Source organism: Salvelinus namaycush, chromosome 25 (assembly GCF_016432855.1).
Source record: "Salvelinus namaycush isolate Seneca chromosome 25, SaNama_1.0, whole genome shotgun sequence".
NCBI lineage: Eukaryota > Metazoa > Chordata > Actinopteri > Salmoniformes > Salmonidae > Salvelinus > Salvelinus namaycush.
The window spans coordinates 21,465,757-21,483,706 of record NC_052331.1 but is presented as its reverse complement, the minus strand read 5'-3'; the positions used below and the strand labels follow the sequence as shown (position 1 = coordinate 21,483,706).

Here is a 17,950-nt window from a genome sequence, read left to right as displayed (position 1 = left end):
ACAGTCTATGACTTGGGTGACTGGAGTCTCTGACAATTTTTAGGGCCTTCCTCTGACACTGCTTGGTATATTACGCGTTAGTCTACCGTTTACAAGGCAGTGACCTTGACACAATGAAGTGTACATGTCAGTGGCTTTTCAAAAGCACTAGTCCCAAGATGGAATACACAGGGCAGTGCAGACAGCGTCACCATCACATTGCATTGCCACAAAATATTGTCTTCACTTTTTCTACAGCGGCTACAGTAACATTGGTGCCAGCCTGCGACTCCTCACTTATATACAGTCAGAAGTCTGGTTTGGGTTTTTCCATTGCCCTATGTTAATATTTCAAATCAATCACAAAGGCAACCCATACCCTCCCATCTGATAAAGCTCTGATAGTACCAGTCCCTGACAAATGATGTAAAGCCTGCTGTCTCCAGGAGAAGATTGGATTTTCAGGTCTGCTGATTTGCTGCGAGATTGAGCCTGAGTCCCCCCACCTCAATCCATCCCCCTGGTCCTCTTCGTAAGGAGACCTTGGGGGATTGAGCTTTTTTTAAGCACATGATTCATTGTTGCAATTAAAAATAATGCCTGAAAACCCCATGAGGTAACACACACACACAAACACAAACATATACACACTTTTATACAAATACATACAAAACATATACACACTTCTAGAAGAAACAAGAAACCATAGCCTTGCTATTTGTCCTTAAACAACGAAGCGTTGAGTGACAGCATCTTGAGTCCTATGGCCTTAATTTATATTTTATTTGTCTTTATTTTCCCAGCGGTTTACAGGCAACAGCCCCTCACAACACAATCAAGGTCAGTCTAATCCTGCATTGTGACAACGTGTCGTCTGTCTCCAAATAAAAAGGAGAGCGCCGCCGCCACGTCAGCTGCTGCTTGAGTGTCGTCCATCCAACCAGGAGCCTCCTGAACCGCTTCCCCAAGCCATGTTTCACACAAGTTTCCTCTAGGTTCAGATGGAGGATCAGCTTCCCCTCTCCCAATCCTGACCTTAACCATACGTAGGGAAAATGCTAAATTCAACCTACAACACAGCAGAGGAGCATACGTACAAGGAGAAAAACTGACCAATACTCAAAACATCACGTGACGAAATGTTTTTGTTGAATCCTATTCCCACCATTCCAACAACAAAAACAAATGGATTTGTACGGATCTACTTATCTCTACTACTTAGCTGCCTTTCATAGAAAAACACCCATTGGGATTAACTACTTTTATGCCTTGTGTAAAATGCAGTCTGTAATGATAATCACTCCCCTTTAAGCCAAAAGCAGTAATAAAATAGAGCCTTTTCCCAATTTCAGAAATGTGTTTGTTCAACGTGGAAACAAATTAAGTCCGGACAGATTAGTTCTGGTACTAAACTGGTTTGAACAACATCATGTACAGTATGCCAGCCACACCCGACCCCCACTCCCTCGCTACATCTCATTTGTAATTGAAGGGTTTCCATAGTAATCGCAAGCACCAGTGGTATTGTCGTCGATGTGTAGATGGAAGATTGCTGGTTAGAGAAAACCTGGAGTGAACTGCAGAGTGCAATATCTAGAGGGCACAATAAGATGAGCCAATGGTTCTCGATTAGGGTGTGTTAGAGGCAAAACACATCCAATAGAAATCCAATATCATTTATTTGATTCATTTGAAATACAGGTCCAATTAAAATATAATTTTTATTTTATTTGACTGAATAAAAAACGAAGAGAAAAATATACACACTAATGATTAGGCTTGTACATCAGTCACAGTCATAATTGCAGTACAACAGTCTAAACAACAACGATTGGGCTGAGACTATCTCACAACCATTGAGGATAATCACATTGAATCTCCTTCACTACTGTTGTTTTGATAAGGTACACTTGTTTCTTCAATTTTAGGTGCACTACATCTGATGAATAAAACAGATCAGTGGTACACATGAATAATATGAAATATTACAAGGTCTTGCACTGCTGCAATGTTTTTCGTTTGTTTTCGGATTATCTATAGAACATAATGAAGTATTCTCTTCAGAAAGAGAAAAAGATCCAGAATTGGACAAGATCCATCTTGATCTGTCCTGGGATTCCATACTTGATAAGACCTGGTGGTTTATTGGATTACTGTGAAAACATGATATAGTCTCTACAATCCAAGCCAATGTTGCTTTGGTTTTTGGGTGCTGCTTCTCTGCTAGTATGATGACTGCGGTCAATGTTGCCAGGTGACGGGGGTGTTACTTGAGGTTGAGGAGGTGGCGAGAGTGAGTGTGGACAGCTTCTACAAAGGCACCCACGTTCTCCGGGTCCATGTCAGGGTACAGCCCGTGGCCCAGGTTGGCAATGTACCCTCTGGTGCCAAAGCCTTCCAGCATCTTTTTCACTATCTCTGATATACGCTCCTGCATAGGTAGAGATAGACAGAGACAAATAAGCATCATTTTTGAAAGTATGGTGCCTTCGGAAAGTATTCAGACCCCTTGACCTTTTACACATTTTGTTACGTTTCAGCCTTATTCTAAAATGTATTAAATAGATGTTTTCCCTTATTAATCAACACACAATACCCCATAATGATAAGGCAAAAACATGTTCAGACATTTTTGCTAATTTATAAACAAAAGAACCCTGAAATAACATATTTAGATAGGTATTCAGAGTCTTTACTTAGTACTTTGTTGAAGCACCTTTGGCATCAATAACAGCATTGAGTCTTCTTGGGTATGACGCTACAAGCTGGCACACCTGTATTTGGGGAGTTTATCCCATTCTCTGCAGATCCTCTGAAGCTCTATCAGGTTGGATGGGGAGCGTTGCTGCACAGTTATTTTCAGGTCTCTCCAGAGATGTTCGATCGGGTTCAAGTCCTGGCTCTGGCTGGGCCACTCAAGAACATTCAGAGACTTGCCCGAAGCCACTCCTGTGTTGTCTTGGCTGTGTGCTTATGGTCGTTGTCCTGTTGGAAGGTGAACCTTCACCCCAGTCTGAGGTCCTAAGCACTCTGGAGCAGGTTTTCAAGGATCTCTCTGTACTTTGCTCCGCTCATCTTTGCCTCGATCCTGACTAGTCTCCCAGTCCATGCCGCTGAAAAACATCCCCACAGCATGATGCTGCCACCACCACGCTTCACCGTAGGGATGGTGCCAGGTTTCCTCGAGACGTCCCGCTTGGCATTCAGACCAAAGAGTTGAATCTTGGTTTCATCAGACCAGAGAATCTTGTTTCTCATGGTATGAGAGTCTTTAGGTGCCTTTTGGCAAACTCCAAGCGGGCTGTCATGTGCATTTTACAGAGGAGTGGCTTCCGTCTGGCCACTCTACCATAAAGGCCTGATTGGTGGAGTGCTGCAGAGATGGTTGTCCTTCATGAAGGTTCTCCCATCTCCACAGAGGAACTCTAGAGCTCTGTCAAAAAGTGACCATCAGGTTCTTGTTCACCTCCCTGACCAAGGCTCTTCTCCCCCGACTGTTCAGTTTGGCCGGGTGGACAGCTCTTGGAATTGTGTTGGTGGTACCAAACTTCTTCCATTTAAGAATGATGGAGGCCACTGTGTTCTTGGGGACCTTCAATGCTGTGGACATTTTTTGGTACTCTTCCCCAGATCTGTGCCTTGTCACAATCTTGTCTCAGAGCTCGACGGACAATTCATTCAACCTCATGGCTTGGTTTTTGCTCTGACATGCACTGTCAACTGTGGGACCCTATATAGACAGGTGTGTGCCTTTCCAAATCATGTCCAATCAATTGAATTGACCACAGGTGGACTCCAATCAAGTTGTAGAAACATCTCAAAGATGATCAATGGAAACAGGATGCATTTGAGCTCAATTTCAAGTCTCATAGCAAAGGGTCTGAATACTTAAGTAAATAAGGTATCTGTTTTTTTATTTTTTTTATAGATTTGCAAACATTTCTAAAAACCTATTTTCGCTTTGTCATTATGGGGTACTGTGTGTAGATTGCTAAGGAAATTGTTTTATTTAATCAAATTTAGAATAAGGCTGTAACGTAACAAATTGTGGAAGAGGTCAAGTGGTCTGAATACTTTCTGAAGGCACTGTATCGTGTATAAGTTATAGCAGCAAGTGCCTGGCACAACAACAACAATCGCTGGTTAATGTGCTTTTACTGTACAGTACCTTTGTACTGAAACATTTCGCCAATATATACATTTCTTGGATCTCAAAAAAACCTTACTTTGGGGGCATATAGCGCACAGGGGTCCATGTTCCCCTGGAGGCTAACCTTTCCTCCAGTTCGCTCCCTGAAACCACAGAGACAAGGGGTTCATTACCAAAGGTGTATTAACCTGGAGTTCAATCAACAGTGGACCGAACCACCTGTTTTTATTGTTGACAAGATAAATGTAACCTTTCATAAAAGAGTGTGAATCCAATCCAATTTCAACATATGACACAATACCTTTAGCAAATGTTGGCTCGGTCACTGACTGTCTAGGGAAATGGCTCGTGATCTGATTTCTGTGAAAAGGGTTAATGTTCGTTACCGCGCTGAGCGAGGGTCGATGGTCCAATCCAAACCAACAACCTCATAGTGGGACTGAGAGAGGTCCTCCAGACCATAGTGGCCGTCCTTGGCAAACACAATCTGTGACAGAACATGAAGGACATGAGGGAGATACAGTATAGTCCAGGGAACTTTAAAGACACACTGCAGTGAAAAACAAATTACAAAACAATTGTTAAATATTGACCGATGTCAACATTGGAGACCGATGACATGCCATACAATGATTCAATGCATAAAAAAAACTCAAATGTATTTCTGACTACTCCAGATGACAATATATTTGACAGTATAGTGCCATCTACTGGTGAAATATCACATTACACTGGCCACATGTTATCGCACCACAAGACAAGTAAGCTTTTTTTAAGCATAATGATGAACAAAAGCTTGTCTTGAAAATCTAGTGACATAAAATCCACAAAAAGGATGAGGATGTCTGTGTTGTGTGAAAATGAAGAAGGGACAGTCTGTGTGGGCTCACCATGGGGACATCCTGGCCTGACTCCTTCAGCTGGTCCTTGACCTTACGGGCGATGTCTCGGAGGTAGGGCAGGGAGAACTCCTGGAACTCCACTGGGCCCAGATAGCCAGCATGGGACTCAAACACCTGCAAGGCCTGGGGAAACACAGGGAAGGTGGAACAGACTAGATAATAATGTGCCATGTATCTAGACAGGACTGTGTCTCCTGTATAATGTGTCTATGATAGGGGCCCTAAAAGAAACCTACATGAATAAATCAACATTCTAGCAGTTCCTAGATATTGAGCTATCAGATCATTCATGCCATTCATGAACATCTTCTCCTTGTCCAATTAAGTGCTGTAAATAAACTGATCTACCCTCTATTCACCTGATCATTTTCCCATGAGCAAGAACTCTGGGCTAGCAGTAAGATGCAGCTGAAACACAATCTCCCATGGTGCCTTGCTTACCTGTGCTCCAGCAGCCACCTGTCCCAGCAGGTACTCTACTATGATGTCAGTCAGCATCTTTAACAGCTGGTGGCTGGCTTCAGGGTGACGGTACAGCCAGCGCTTAGCCTTGGATTGGGTTGTTGAGCCTCCCCCCTCAATCATATAGGCCATCAGGGTCCACTACAGGAGAAACAGATGATGATATGGGTCACTTTACTGAAGCCTCTAGTCTAAGAACACCAAGATATGACACAAGGCTGAAAAAAAGTGTATTTTGACTATTGAAGTAACCAACAGATTCTGTATTGAAAAGTGTGTGTGTGTGTGTGTGTGTGTGTGTGTGTGTATGTGTGTGTGTGTGTGTGTGTTCCATCTCACCGGGGCACCAGTGAAGCCGATGAGAGGGACCTTGCCTTCCAGTTTGTGGCGTGTCAGTGTAATGGCCTTGAAGACGTAGTCCAGCTCCTTGTTGACATCCACCTTGGACTGCAGCAGCAGTAGGTCCTCTGGTTCCTTTAAGGGCTCTGGGAAAGTAGGGCCCTTTCCTGCCACCATCTGGACATCCATACCCATGGCCTGGGAGCAGGTACACACACAGAGTCATTAACCGGTTAAGCAAAAGAATAACGTATACTGTCTCTGAGTTACGTATGAGTTTGTATGTGTGTATATGTGTATGTGCTTCCTCCTATCAATATACTACACAAATAGATGACCTTCTTGCCAGCAGGTTCTCTCTTTGTTTAGTATGTAGAGAGGAGGAAGCACAACACTTGTGATTGAACTAAAGGCAAAGAAAGATCTGCCTCAGACAGGACATCTCATACCTGTGGGATAACCAGGATGTCTGAGAAGATGATGGCAGCATCAAATGGGAAACGTCTCAATGGCTGTAAGAAGAAACAATAAGTGAGTGTTCTCCATCTATGCCAAGATGTTTAGTAGTAAAACGTGCTGGTTTAACACATGCAATGATTACCTGGAGAGTGAGTTCACAGCAGGCTGCAGGTGACCGACATGTTGCAAAGAAGTCCTTTCCCGCTCTGGACTCACGGAACTCTACAAACAAATAGGTTAGCTTACATGTCAATGCCAACAGACACTAAGAGATGGATAGGTCCATTCAACAACAAAAACCCTATTGATATTTGTAGTGTTAGTTCAATGTGTGTTTCTTAGGTCAGTGAAGTACATGAGTGTAGTCTCGAAAATACGACCATAGGCAACAGTAGTGACTAGGATCTGGTTTCTATGACAAACCCTTTTGGCAACTTCAATAGAAAATATAAATAAATCAGGGGTGGGTCCACCTCAGACAGACGAATCACGAGGCAGACATGCCAGAATGTTGCAATTCGAATTCAAAGTGGTTTAAGTCAAGGTAGTTGATGAAAACTAACCTCTTGAGAAATGCAAAAACAACCTCTGATCTCCATCTCGCTAGCTACAATGATGTATGTTATTGAAGCGGATAAAGACTTATTTGGTATTTTATTAGGATCCACATTAGCTTTTGCAAAAGCAGCAGCTACTCTTCCTGGGATCCACACAAAACATGAAACAATACAGAACATTAATAGACAAGAACAGAACTACATAATTTTTGAAAAAGGCACACGTAGCCTACATATCAATGCATGCACACAAACTATCTAGGTCAAATAGGGGAGAGGTGTTGTGCTGTGAGGTGTTGCTTTATCTGTTTTTTTAAACCAGGTTTGCTGTTCATTTGAGCAACATGAGATGGAACGGAGTTCCATGCAATAATGGCTCTATATAATACTGTACGCTTTCTTGAATTTGTTCTGGATTTGGGGAACGTAAAAAGACACCTGGTGGCATGTCTGGTGAGCAATTTGGGATTTTCAACACGTTTCTTATAAAAAGAAGAAGTGATGCAGTCAGTCTCTCCTCAACTCTTAGCCAAGAGAGACTGGCATACATAGTGTTTATATCAGCCCTCTGATTACAATGAAGAGCAGTGCCGCTCTGTTCTGGGCCAGCTGCAGCTTAACTAGGTCTTTCCTTGCAGCACTGGACCACACGACTGGACAATAATCAAGATTAGACTAAACTAGAGCCTGCAGAACTTAGAGTGTGATGTCTTTATTACAGAGAGACCTCTTCCCATATTTACAACCATTTAATCTATATGTTTTGACCATGACAGTTTACAGTCTAAGGTAACACCAAGTAATTTAGTCTCTTCAACTTGTTCAACAGCCACACCATTCATTACCAGAATCAGTGGAGGTCTAGAATTTAGGGAATGATTTGAACCAAATACAATGCTCCTAGTTTTAGAGATGTTCAGGACCAGTTTATTACTGGCCAGCCATTCCTAAACAGACTGCAACTCTTTGTTAAGGGTTTCAGTGACTTCATTAGCTGTGGTTGCTGATACATATATGGTTGAATCATCAGCATACATGGACACACATGCTTTGTTTAATGCCAGTGGCAGGTCATTGGTAAACATATAAAACTAGGCACTGATGTAGTTCCTGTATGACAAACTGACATTCTATTATGTACAGACTTGTTAAGCCAGAACATTTGAAAATTGTGGGAGGCAACCCGGGTGTGTAGAGAGAATAATGAGAGTGTGTTGTAGCCTAGAGACCCACCTGGTAGGTAACGTCCAGCCTGTCTCATACACCACACAGGCACATGAGGGGTTTTTTGGCCACGGCATGCAAGAAGGAATGCATCATTCTTCAACTTGGGGAAGTCTTTAGGGCTAAAATTGAAATAAAATGGCAAAGATGGATGTTTTAGAAATGTATATAAACGAAAGCCATAACCCACATAACGACACATTTAGTTGGTAACATTCTTCCTAATTTTAACAATTAGTTCTTATCAGGGGTAGGGCTACTCCTCCCCTCCAATGGTATCATGTTGGGCACACTACAGTGTCCTGTACAGGAAGCAGGTGATCACAGAAGATAAGTCCCTCTTTCTGTTATCAGCTGCACACAGTGGAACAACGGTTGAATGAGATGCTGGTGAAATGATCGTGAGATCTTTCTCATGCAACATCATGGTGCCAGTCACATAAATGCTTTATGTAGTATTTTTTTTTGCCACACTAACAATGTCTTACTGTATTTAAATTATTTTATTTTATTTCAACTAACTTATGTTTTATTTCAGATTTATGAACCCTGACATAATCTTCATCACTGATCAATACTTTAATTTGACAGAAATGTCGCTGCTCGTGGTCATTGGTAGGTAACTAACTAGCTCATATCACATATCAAGCATGATATTCAAAAACAACGCAATACACGTGTCCTCATGGTAGATTGCATTTTTTTGTAACGTTACGAACTAAATGGTTAACTAGCTTGTCGGTTTAACGTTAGCTACATAGACAGTAGTAGCTAGCCAGGTATACAGTCAGATAATATACATACAGTATTAAATCGTCCTTGTCCATGATGGGGCTGATGTTATAATGGAAGAATAAATTCAGAGATGCTGTTCACTTGTCCTAGACGTCAGTGGCAAACTGCTGCCTGATTCTTTCTTGACTGTCATCCAGAATGTTGCACGACCCCACTACAGGGCGCGGCCAGCTTTAGAAAGTCATGTGACCGACCACTGACCGCTATACTTTTGGTACGTTCCAGAGCAGGTAGTCGTCTCAACTCGCGTTCATATGTTGCGCAATGTCATTGGTCATCCTGGGGTGCGTTATATTCGATTAAACGTCTGCAACGTTGCGTGACGGATTGTTCTGAACGACACGTTACCCCAAAACGTTCTTCAACGTTCATGAACAGACATTGAGGTACGTTTGCTCCGTTTGGTGGGTGTGGCCAGGTGTGGCTTGAAGCAATGAGTGATATATTTAAAGGACAGCGGAGCGTTCCTCAACCGGCGTTGGATCCCGAAAGTGTGAACAAGCTGTTGTTTGTTTGTTAGTTAGTTATTTGGCACAACTGTACTTGGGTCGGGGCGGCAGGTGGGTAGAGCGTTGGACTAGTAACCGAAAGGTTGCAAGATCGAATCCCCGAGCTGACAAGGTAAGAATGTGTCGTTCTGCCCCTGAACAAGGCAGTTCGTTACTTGTTCCTAGACCGTCATTGTAAATAAGAATTTGTTCTTAACTGACTTGCTTAGTTAAATAAAGGTAAAAAAAAGGCAGATAGTTCAGATGGTAGCATTAGGGTAATTGATAATGATAAAACCAGTTGTAACATCTGTTGTAAATAGGCGTAACATGAGTAAGAGAAATCGCCATGACATGACAGAGGAATGAATACCAGGGGCGCAACTTTGGTTGGGACTTTTTTTCTTTCTTCAGTTGGATAAACACTCCAAACAGTCTGCCCCCGCACGGTCCTAAAGCACACAGTTGCCCCTTTTTTGTATCACATTCCAATGATACAAATGGGTGGAAATTAAAATGCAATTTCAGAAAGGCCCCAGTGAAAGCTGTGCCCCTGATGAATACTGCTGGGGAAACAATGAGTAGTGTTGTGAGTAGACCTGTAAAGAACAGGACCACTCTTTCACAAAGAGGTTGGAGTAGAAAGTTATACGGTCATGGTAGTGTTCCCAGAACCAGCGAGTAAGTACTTCCATCCTTTGCATTTGACAAAAGCAATTAGGGAAGAGACTGGGTTTATTTAAGGATGCCAAACCAATGGGTTATGGGAAGGTCCTGATCATTGCAAATAGTACAATCAGCAGGAGAATGTCTTGAAATTGAACACTAAATGGGGGTTGGGTGAAATGTCACATTCAAGGTGCTATGACTAAAATGAGAGGAGTAATTGGTGGGATGCCATTGGAAATGACCATGGAAGACGTTAAGGCTTGCCCTAAAGGAGGAAAAGTTATTGATGTGAAGAGGATGAAAAGCAAAAAGAGTGGCAGTCAAGTGGACACTAAAACTGTATTGTTACAATTTGAGGGGAATAGACCGAACAGGATGCAGCTAGGATCACTCACTTATCAGGTTAGAGAGTATGTGCCGCCTCCACTTCGGTGTTATAAGTGCCAACGGATGGGGCATGTTGCTAATGTGTGCAAAGGTAAAATGAGATGGGGATCATGAGTATAGGAAATGTGGGCCTGACTCTAAAGTTAAACGTTGTGACTGAGAACACAGTGCAGCGTATGGAGGATGTGAAGTACAACAGAAAGCCATGGAAGCGCACAAGTACAAAATTACAATGTATCCTATTTGTATAAACCTTGCTGTCTGTCTCTCTGACATTTGAAACATTGTTTCAATATTAACATTTGAAACATTGTTTCAATATTAACATTTGATCTCCATCTGTCCCATAATGAACGTGTCGGGATGAGACAGACAGACAGGCAGGGTTTCTCAGCTAGTCGAAATCATAAATCACCTGGCATCTTTTTATATATATATATATATATATATATATATATATATATATATATATATATACATACACTGCTCAAAAAAATAAAGGGAACACTTAAACAACACAATGTAACTCCAAGTCAATCACACTTCTGTGAAATCAAACTGTCCACTTAGGAAGCAACACTGATTGACAATAAATTTCACATGCTGTTGTGCAAATGGAATAGACAAAAGGTGGAAATTATAGGCAATTAGCAAGACACCCCCAATAAAGGAGTGATTCTGCAGGTGGTGACCACAGACCACTTCTCAGTTCCTATGCTTCCTGGCTGATGTTTTGGTCACTTTTGAATGCTGGCGGTGCTCTCACTCTAGTGGTAGCATGAGACGGAGTCTACAACCCACACAAGTGGCTCAGTTAGTGCAGCTCATCCAGGATGGCACATCAATGCGAGCTGTGGCAAGAAGGTTTGCTGTGTCTGTCAGCGTAGTGTCCAGAGCATGGAGGTGCTACCAGGAGACAGGCCAGTACATCAGGAGACGTGGAGGAGGCCGTAGGAGGGCAACAACCCAGCAGCAGGACCACTACCTCCGCTTTTGTGCAAGGAGGAGCACTGCCAGAGCCCTGCAAAATGACCTCCAGCAGGCCACAAATGTGCATGTGTCTGCTCAAACGGTCAGAAACAGACTCCATGAGGGTGGTATGAGGGCCCGACGTCCACAAGTGGGGGTTGTGCTTACAGCCCAACACCGTGCAGGACGTTTGGCATTTGCCAGAGAACACCAAGATTGGCAAATTCGCCACTGGCGCCCTGTGCTCTTCACAGATGAAAGCAGGTTCACACTGAGCACATGAGCACATGTGACAGACGTGATAGAGTCTGGAGACGCCGTGGAGAACGTTCTGCTGCCTGCAACATCCTCCAGCATGACCGGTTTGGCGGTGGGTCAGTCATGGTGTTGGGTGGCATTTCTTTGTGGGGCCGCACAGCCCTCCATGTGCTCGCCAGAGGTAGCCTGACTGCCATTAGGTACAGAGATGAGATCCTCAGAGCCCTTGTGAGACCATATGCTGACACATGCACGTTTGTGGCCTGCTGGAGATCATTTTGCAGGGCTCTAGCAGTGCTCCTCCTTGCACAAAGGCGGAGGTAGTGGTCCTGCTGCTGGGTTGTTGCCCTCCTACGGCCTCCTCCACGTCTCCTGATGTACTGGCCTGTCTCCTGGTAGCGCCTCCATGCTCTGGACACTACGCTGACAGACACAGGAAACCTTCTTGCCACAGCTCGCATTGATGTGCCATCCTGGATGAGCTGCACTACCTGAGCCACTTGTGTGGGTTGTAGACTCCGTCTCATGCTACCACTAGAGTGAAAGCACCGCCAGCATTCAAAAGTGACCAAAACATCAGCCAGGAAGCATAGGAACTGAGAAGTGGTCTGTGGTCACCACCTGCAGAACCACTCCTTTATTGGGGGTGTCTTGCTAATTGCCTATAATTTCCACCTTTTGTCTATTCCATTTGCACAACAGCATGTGAAATTTATTGTCAATCAGTGTTGCTTCCTAAGTGGACAGTTTGATTTCACAGAAGTGTGATTGACTTGGAGTTACATTGTGTTTAAGTGTTCCCTTCATTTTTTTGAGCAGTGTATATACACACACAAAGAAATTTCAATTGAAAAAAAGGTCAAATGAAACTAAGTGCAGCTAGTTTGCAGTCTTTCCATCTTCAGTTTGAAGTGATTGTGTTAGCTGTGTTGTTGGCTAGCTCCTCTGAACAACAGTGTCCTGAAGGGAGAGCACGTGTTCTATGCCAGGATAAATTGAGCCTTATTAGCTCATTGTTATGGATGTATCCAAGTAAAGGTCACTAGAAAACAGCTTAAACAAATGCAAATGCAGCTACTGTTGTTATTCTGGCTGCACTGTTTAACGTGACTAAGTTAGCCGTAGTTGGCTAGCTAGCAAGCAAGGGATAAGAATGTTGCCAGCCGGTATGGCAATGGAACATTTAGAACGTACGACAGGATACAGAACAAAAAGACTGAACGACTCTGTCAACCGAACCGATAAAACAAACGACTAGCCGGCTTGGGTAGCAACCCTAGATTTGTGTCGGGACTATTCAAGGGCATTATCACTTAAATTGAATGCTAGGAGTTTGATCGCCAATTGACAAGAATTTAAGAAGTTTAAACGTGATTTAGATGTTTTTACCGGATGTGGTGTGTATACAAGAAAAATGCTTAAATTTAATTGGATTATATTATTCCTGGTTTTATCTCTGAGTAGTGATTGAATACAGGGTTCGAGTGGTAGGTGTGCTACATTTATCAAAGAAGGTGTAGGACATGGTTTCAAAGAACATAAACATGTGGCAGTGGAGAGAAGGGGGGAAATATCACATTGTTTATTTACTATAATCCTTGTAAGCCCATCTCTGTATCTGAATTAGATATAGTTGTGAAATCCAGTGAAGGTGATATGAGCATTGAAATCTCCACACCATAACAGCTTTTGGAGCAGCAATACCACAGATGCCAATGGTTTAGTGGTTGAACGTTTTATGGAGCAGAGGGGACTAGCTAGTATAAATTAAGGTTAAATGTGACTAGAGGTACTTCGTCATTTTTAGATCTTACGTTAGTGTCCTCCATTGCTGGAATATGTGAGTGGAATGTGAAGATAGAATCCACAATAGGTAGTGATCATTTCCCAGTCATGTGCAACATGGATCTTGACGTATGTTTTCAGAAAAGGGAACTGGTTATAAATTGGTGCTTTGACAAGGCATACTGGGAAACTGTTTACACTTTGTGTGAAGGAGAATCATAAATTGTCAATGGAAGGGTCGGTAGAAGACTGTGCTGCATCTGTCAATTCAGTCATGTTAGATGCTGCCTTATTGGCTACTCCAGTGAGGGATAGTTCCTTGGTGGACTGAAGCATGTAATAAGGCCATGAATGATTGTGATAATGCTTTTAAAACTTCGAAGAATCATTTGGCATTTGATAGCATGATAGTGTTGCTTGTTTGTAGGTGACCAAATACTTATTTTCCACCATAATTTGCAAATAAATTCATTAAAAATCCTACAATGTGATTTTCAGGATTTTTGTTTCTCATTTTGTCTGTCATAGTTGAAGTGTACCTATGATGAAAATTACAGGCGCCTCTCATCTTTTTAAGTGGGAGAACTTGCACAATTGGTGGCTGACTAAATACTTTTTTGCCCCACTGGATATCTACTGTAAATCATGTCCAGATATGCTACTTATTTTACTTTTTAACATGCACAGAAATAAACCACATCCATGTTCTCCTTTTGGTAGGTATTTTCATTATTAAAAATGCAATGAACTACACGGAGGGAAAAGTACACTGTGCATTCAGCACCACGGACAGAACTCTTGTTAATGGGTATGCACAAAAACAGAGAGCTCAACATTACATTTAAACAACTCAATTAGTGTTTGACACCTTCCTTCATGGATTATCTGAGGAAATTAAAGATGAGCTCGCAGCCCGGGAGCTGCCCATGGACCTCGACTCCCTCATAGCCCTGACCATAAGGATCGATGGGCGGTTACGGGAACGCAGCAGGGAGAGGAGGTCTGTTCCAGGCCACACGCACTCGTCCACGGGTTCCCCCTCGCCTCCAAAGAATCCAGGAAGTCCCCGGCGCCTGCACTCCAGAGAGAATCTGTCACCCGAGTTCCCCCGGAAATCATTGAGGACTGTCGCCTCGCCTCTTCCGGAGCCCATGCAACTGAGCAGGGCTAGATTTTCTCCTGAGGAACGTTTACGCAAACTGAGCTCCAAAAGTTGTCTGTATTGTGGTACTTCAGGACATTACATTACTTTTACTGGACATTACACCTGTCCAGTAAAAGACCAGGCTCATCACTAGGTACAAGTACACTGGTGGACCATACAGGGAGTCTCCCATCTCCTATTACTCGCACTCCTCTCCATGCTATCCTGCTGTGGGGTGACCGGCCGAAATCTCTCTGGGTGCTCATGGACTCTGGGGCCAATGGGAGCTTTATGGATGCTACCCTGGTGTCGGAGCTGGGCATCTCCACACAACCCCTCCATTCCCATGGACGCCAGAGCATTGGGCGGACACTCTATTGGCAGGATCACAATACGGTTCCCATCAACCTGCGAGTGTCAGGTAACCCCAGTGAGTCAATTAAGTTTCTGCTCATTGAGTCTCGTGGTTTTTGTATTGTCATGGCTCCAGAGTCACAACCCCCTGTTCGACTGGGCTACGGGGGGGGGGGGGGACTAACCGGTTGTCCCAGATTCTGCCCGGTCCCCGGTCCTGGAATGGGCTCATTCCTCTATCCTTATTTGCTATCCCGGCTCCCACCAGACCCTGGCTTTCCTCCGACAACTGTTTTGGTGGCCCATTATGGTTCCTGATATCTCCACGTTCATCGCTGCCTGCACTGTGTGCGCACAGAGTAAGACTCTGCGGCAAGCTGCAGCAGGCCTCCTTCAACCACTCCCTGTTCCTCACCACCCTTGGTCCCATATATCCCTGGACTTTGTCACTGGTCTCCCTCCGTCCGATAGCAACACCACCATCCTTACGGGAGTGGATATGTTTTCCAAAGCCGCCCATTTCATTCCCCTTCCCAAGTTACCCTCAGCCAAGGAAACGGTCCAGTTCATGGTACAGCGTGTCTTCCGGATCCATAGACTTCCGGTCAACATGGTCTCCGATCGTGGTCTTCAGTTCTCGTCCCAATTCTGGAAGGCGTTCTGCGCCCTCATTGGGTCATCGGCCAGCCTGTCCTCCGGGTTTCATCCCCAATCTAACGGCCAGCCTCCGCTCTTCCCTGAGCAAGAGGAAGTCAGCATACCCTCGGCCCAGATGTTCGTCTGCCGCTGTCAGCATACCTGGAAGATAGCCCGGTACGCTCTTCTTACGACCCCCTCCAGGTATCGTAAACAAACGGTTGTCACCTTAACTGGCTAACCATTTTTAAATGTCAACCTTATTGGGGTAGAGATGTCCGAAGGATCCCGGATACCATTGACCGTTGTGGTTGTTCACACGCGTCTCTGGCCTCTCGTTGGCTAGAATGGTCCCAGCTGATCTTCCCCCCAACTGCCTTTTTGAAAACATTTATTTTCATTGTCAGTGGCCAATGGAGTATCTGGTCAATATAATTGAACATCTGTGGTTGAGGTTATAAAACTGTCATAAATAATGCACTGTGTCAAAGTGTGACGTAAATGTGCATACTATGTACTGGTGCATCAAAATATATAAGTTGCCAATATTATGTTTCAATTTTGTAATTCAGTTTTTGTTGTCACGCTTTACCAGCCAAAGCTGATTAGCTAAAGTAGGACAGCATGGAGTAGCTAAAATGGGGCAGTCTTATAGGCTTTTCCAGTGGAGGAAAGATATCTAGTTTGCAATAGGGACCCTCCCTCTCCTCTTAGGTAAGACAGGGCTCTGGTTATTGTAGTACTATATCCTATACATTTATTATCGGAGTGAATTCTGAAAAAGTGGGACACTTTTTATATTTCGGTCTCCTGTTACCTCTTCAGACATCTATCCAACATATTAGCCCAGCACATGATACAATTCTGAAATCCTCAGATGTTTCCTAATCACACTAATCACATATAATTGTCATTGGGGTACAATTAGGACTGTAATAATGGTGTCCCAGTCTACCAAATGCAAACTGAAAATATGGTTTTGACTCAGTGTACACGTCATGCCTCCTGTGAATATGATATAAATGTTTTGTGTGTGATTAGGAAACATCTTGAGGATTTCAGAAATGTATCATGTGTTTGGCTAATATGTTGGATAGATGTCAAAAGAGGTTACAGAAGACGTAAATGCAAAAAGTGTCCCCCTTATTCTGAATTCACCCTACTTTTTTCCCATAGAGAATAATAGAGGACTCTATTGCCCAAAAGCCTGTTTTAGCATGGGCAGCACCATTAAGGACTTTGACCATTTTGAAGTAGTCAACTGGGTGGGACTTCCTATGGGTTATGGAAGGAACACATGATTCCATCCAGGTCATCAGGAGGGATCAGCCAATTAAATATACTAGTTCGAGCAAACATTCCAAAACTGCATGTGGAAGTAAATCGCCGACCTTGGCTTTATATCCGTTCAAACAACACACTCCAGGTGGCAGTATACAACCTTTCAGTTTGTTTACCAACTCATAGAAGCGGTAGAAAATAACGTTGACTACTTAAAAATGGAGATGGCCTCAATAGAGAGCAATAGAAATGGTGTCTTTTTGTGGGCACTAACAGAAGCTGACTTCGCCATGGCTCGTTGGCCAAAGCCTATGGGGAAATGTTTTTTGTTGCATGGTTTCATTTAAACTCAGAAAAAAGGTCTGACAGGCTTAGGAAATCTTATATATTTTGTTCTATGAAATGATCATTTATGTAATCAAAACAAGCACTTACACCAGAGTTTTCATAATTCATGAAGGTCATGTTAACTGACTGATATGATCTCACAAAACGTACACTGAGTGTACAAAACATTAGGAACACCTTCCTTATATTGAGTTGCACCCCTTCCCCAGAAGAGCCTCAATGCGTTGTTCAAAGGCACTTAAGTATTTTGTTTTACCCATTCACCCTCTGAATGGTACACATACACAATCATTCTTTAACTTGACCACTCCCTTTCATCTACATTGATTTGAAGTGGATTTAACAAGTGACATCAATAAGGGATCATAGCTTTCCCCTTGATTCACAAGGTCAGTCTGGAGCAGGTGTTCTTAATGTTTTGTATACTCAGTGGATAGGATCTCCTAAGTCTGTTAACCTTATTTTTGGCTTTTATTCCAAAACCCCATTCATTTCCCACATAGGAATAGCTGAACGAACCAGAGGTATTAATTTCCGTTTTTTAGGACTACAAGCTGGCGAGATCTATGGCGCTGCCCATGCGCACACAGACATCATAATGGGACAGATACAATGTTGCGTCATCTAACTATCTCTGTTCTTTTTCTCCATACTGAATGCCCTGCTATCAATATCATCTTCCGTGTTTTTGAAATCCTTCAACTCTAATGATCTGCTCCGGAAATCAATTACATCTTCAAATGACATCACACACAACCCCACAT

The 17,950-nt window shown here is 43.2% G+C and overlaps 1 protein-coding gene across 1 annotated transcript; it reads right to left on the bottom strand.

The window, feature by feature from the left end:
- Positions 1–1,639: 1,639 nt before the first annotated feature.
- Positions 1,640–9,125, bottom strand: LOC120019985 (uroporphyrinogen decarboxylase-like). The gene is made up of 10 exons (XM_038963403.1): positions 8,877–9,125; positions 8,082–8,194; positions 6,434–6,513; positions 6,282–6,344; positions 5,833–6,030; positions 5,473–5,634; positions 5,020–5,154; positions 4,516–4,616; positions 4,206–4,272; positions 1,640–2,410 (listed from the first exon to the last, which is right to left on the bottom strand). The coding sequence occupies exons 1-10, from the start codon at positions 8,897–8,899 to the stop codon at positions 2,246–2,248; spliced, it is 1,107 nt and encodes a 368-aa protein (XP_038819331.1). The 5' UTR covers positions 8,900–9,125; the 3' UTR covers positions 1,640–2,245.
- Positions 9,126–17,950: the final 8,825 nt, after the last annotated feature.

What these genes read in the sequence shown, in the direction of transcription:
- LOC120019985 (XM_038963403.1), bottom strand. Translation starts at nt 8,899, where the DNA reads ATGGACAAGGACGATTTAATACT. An exon ending in AGGTGGCTGCTGGAGCACAG is followed by an intron (nt 5,155 to 5,472) that starts GTAAGCAAGGCA and finishes GTGTTTCCCCAG; the next exon opens with GCCTTGCAGGTGTTTGAGTC. An exon ending in ATCGACCCTCGCTCAGCGCG is followed by an intron (nt 4,273 to 4,515) that starts GTAACGAACATT and finishes CTGTGGTTTCAG; the next exon opens with GGAGCGAACTGGAGGAAAGG.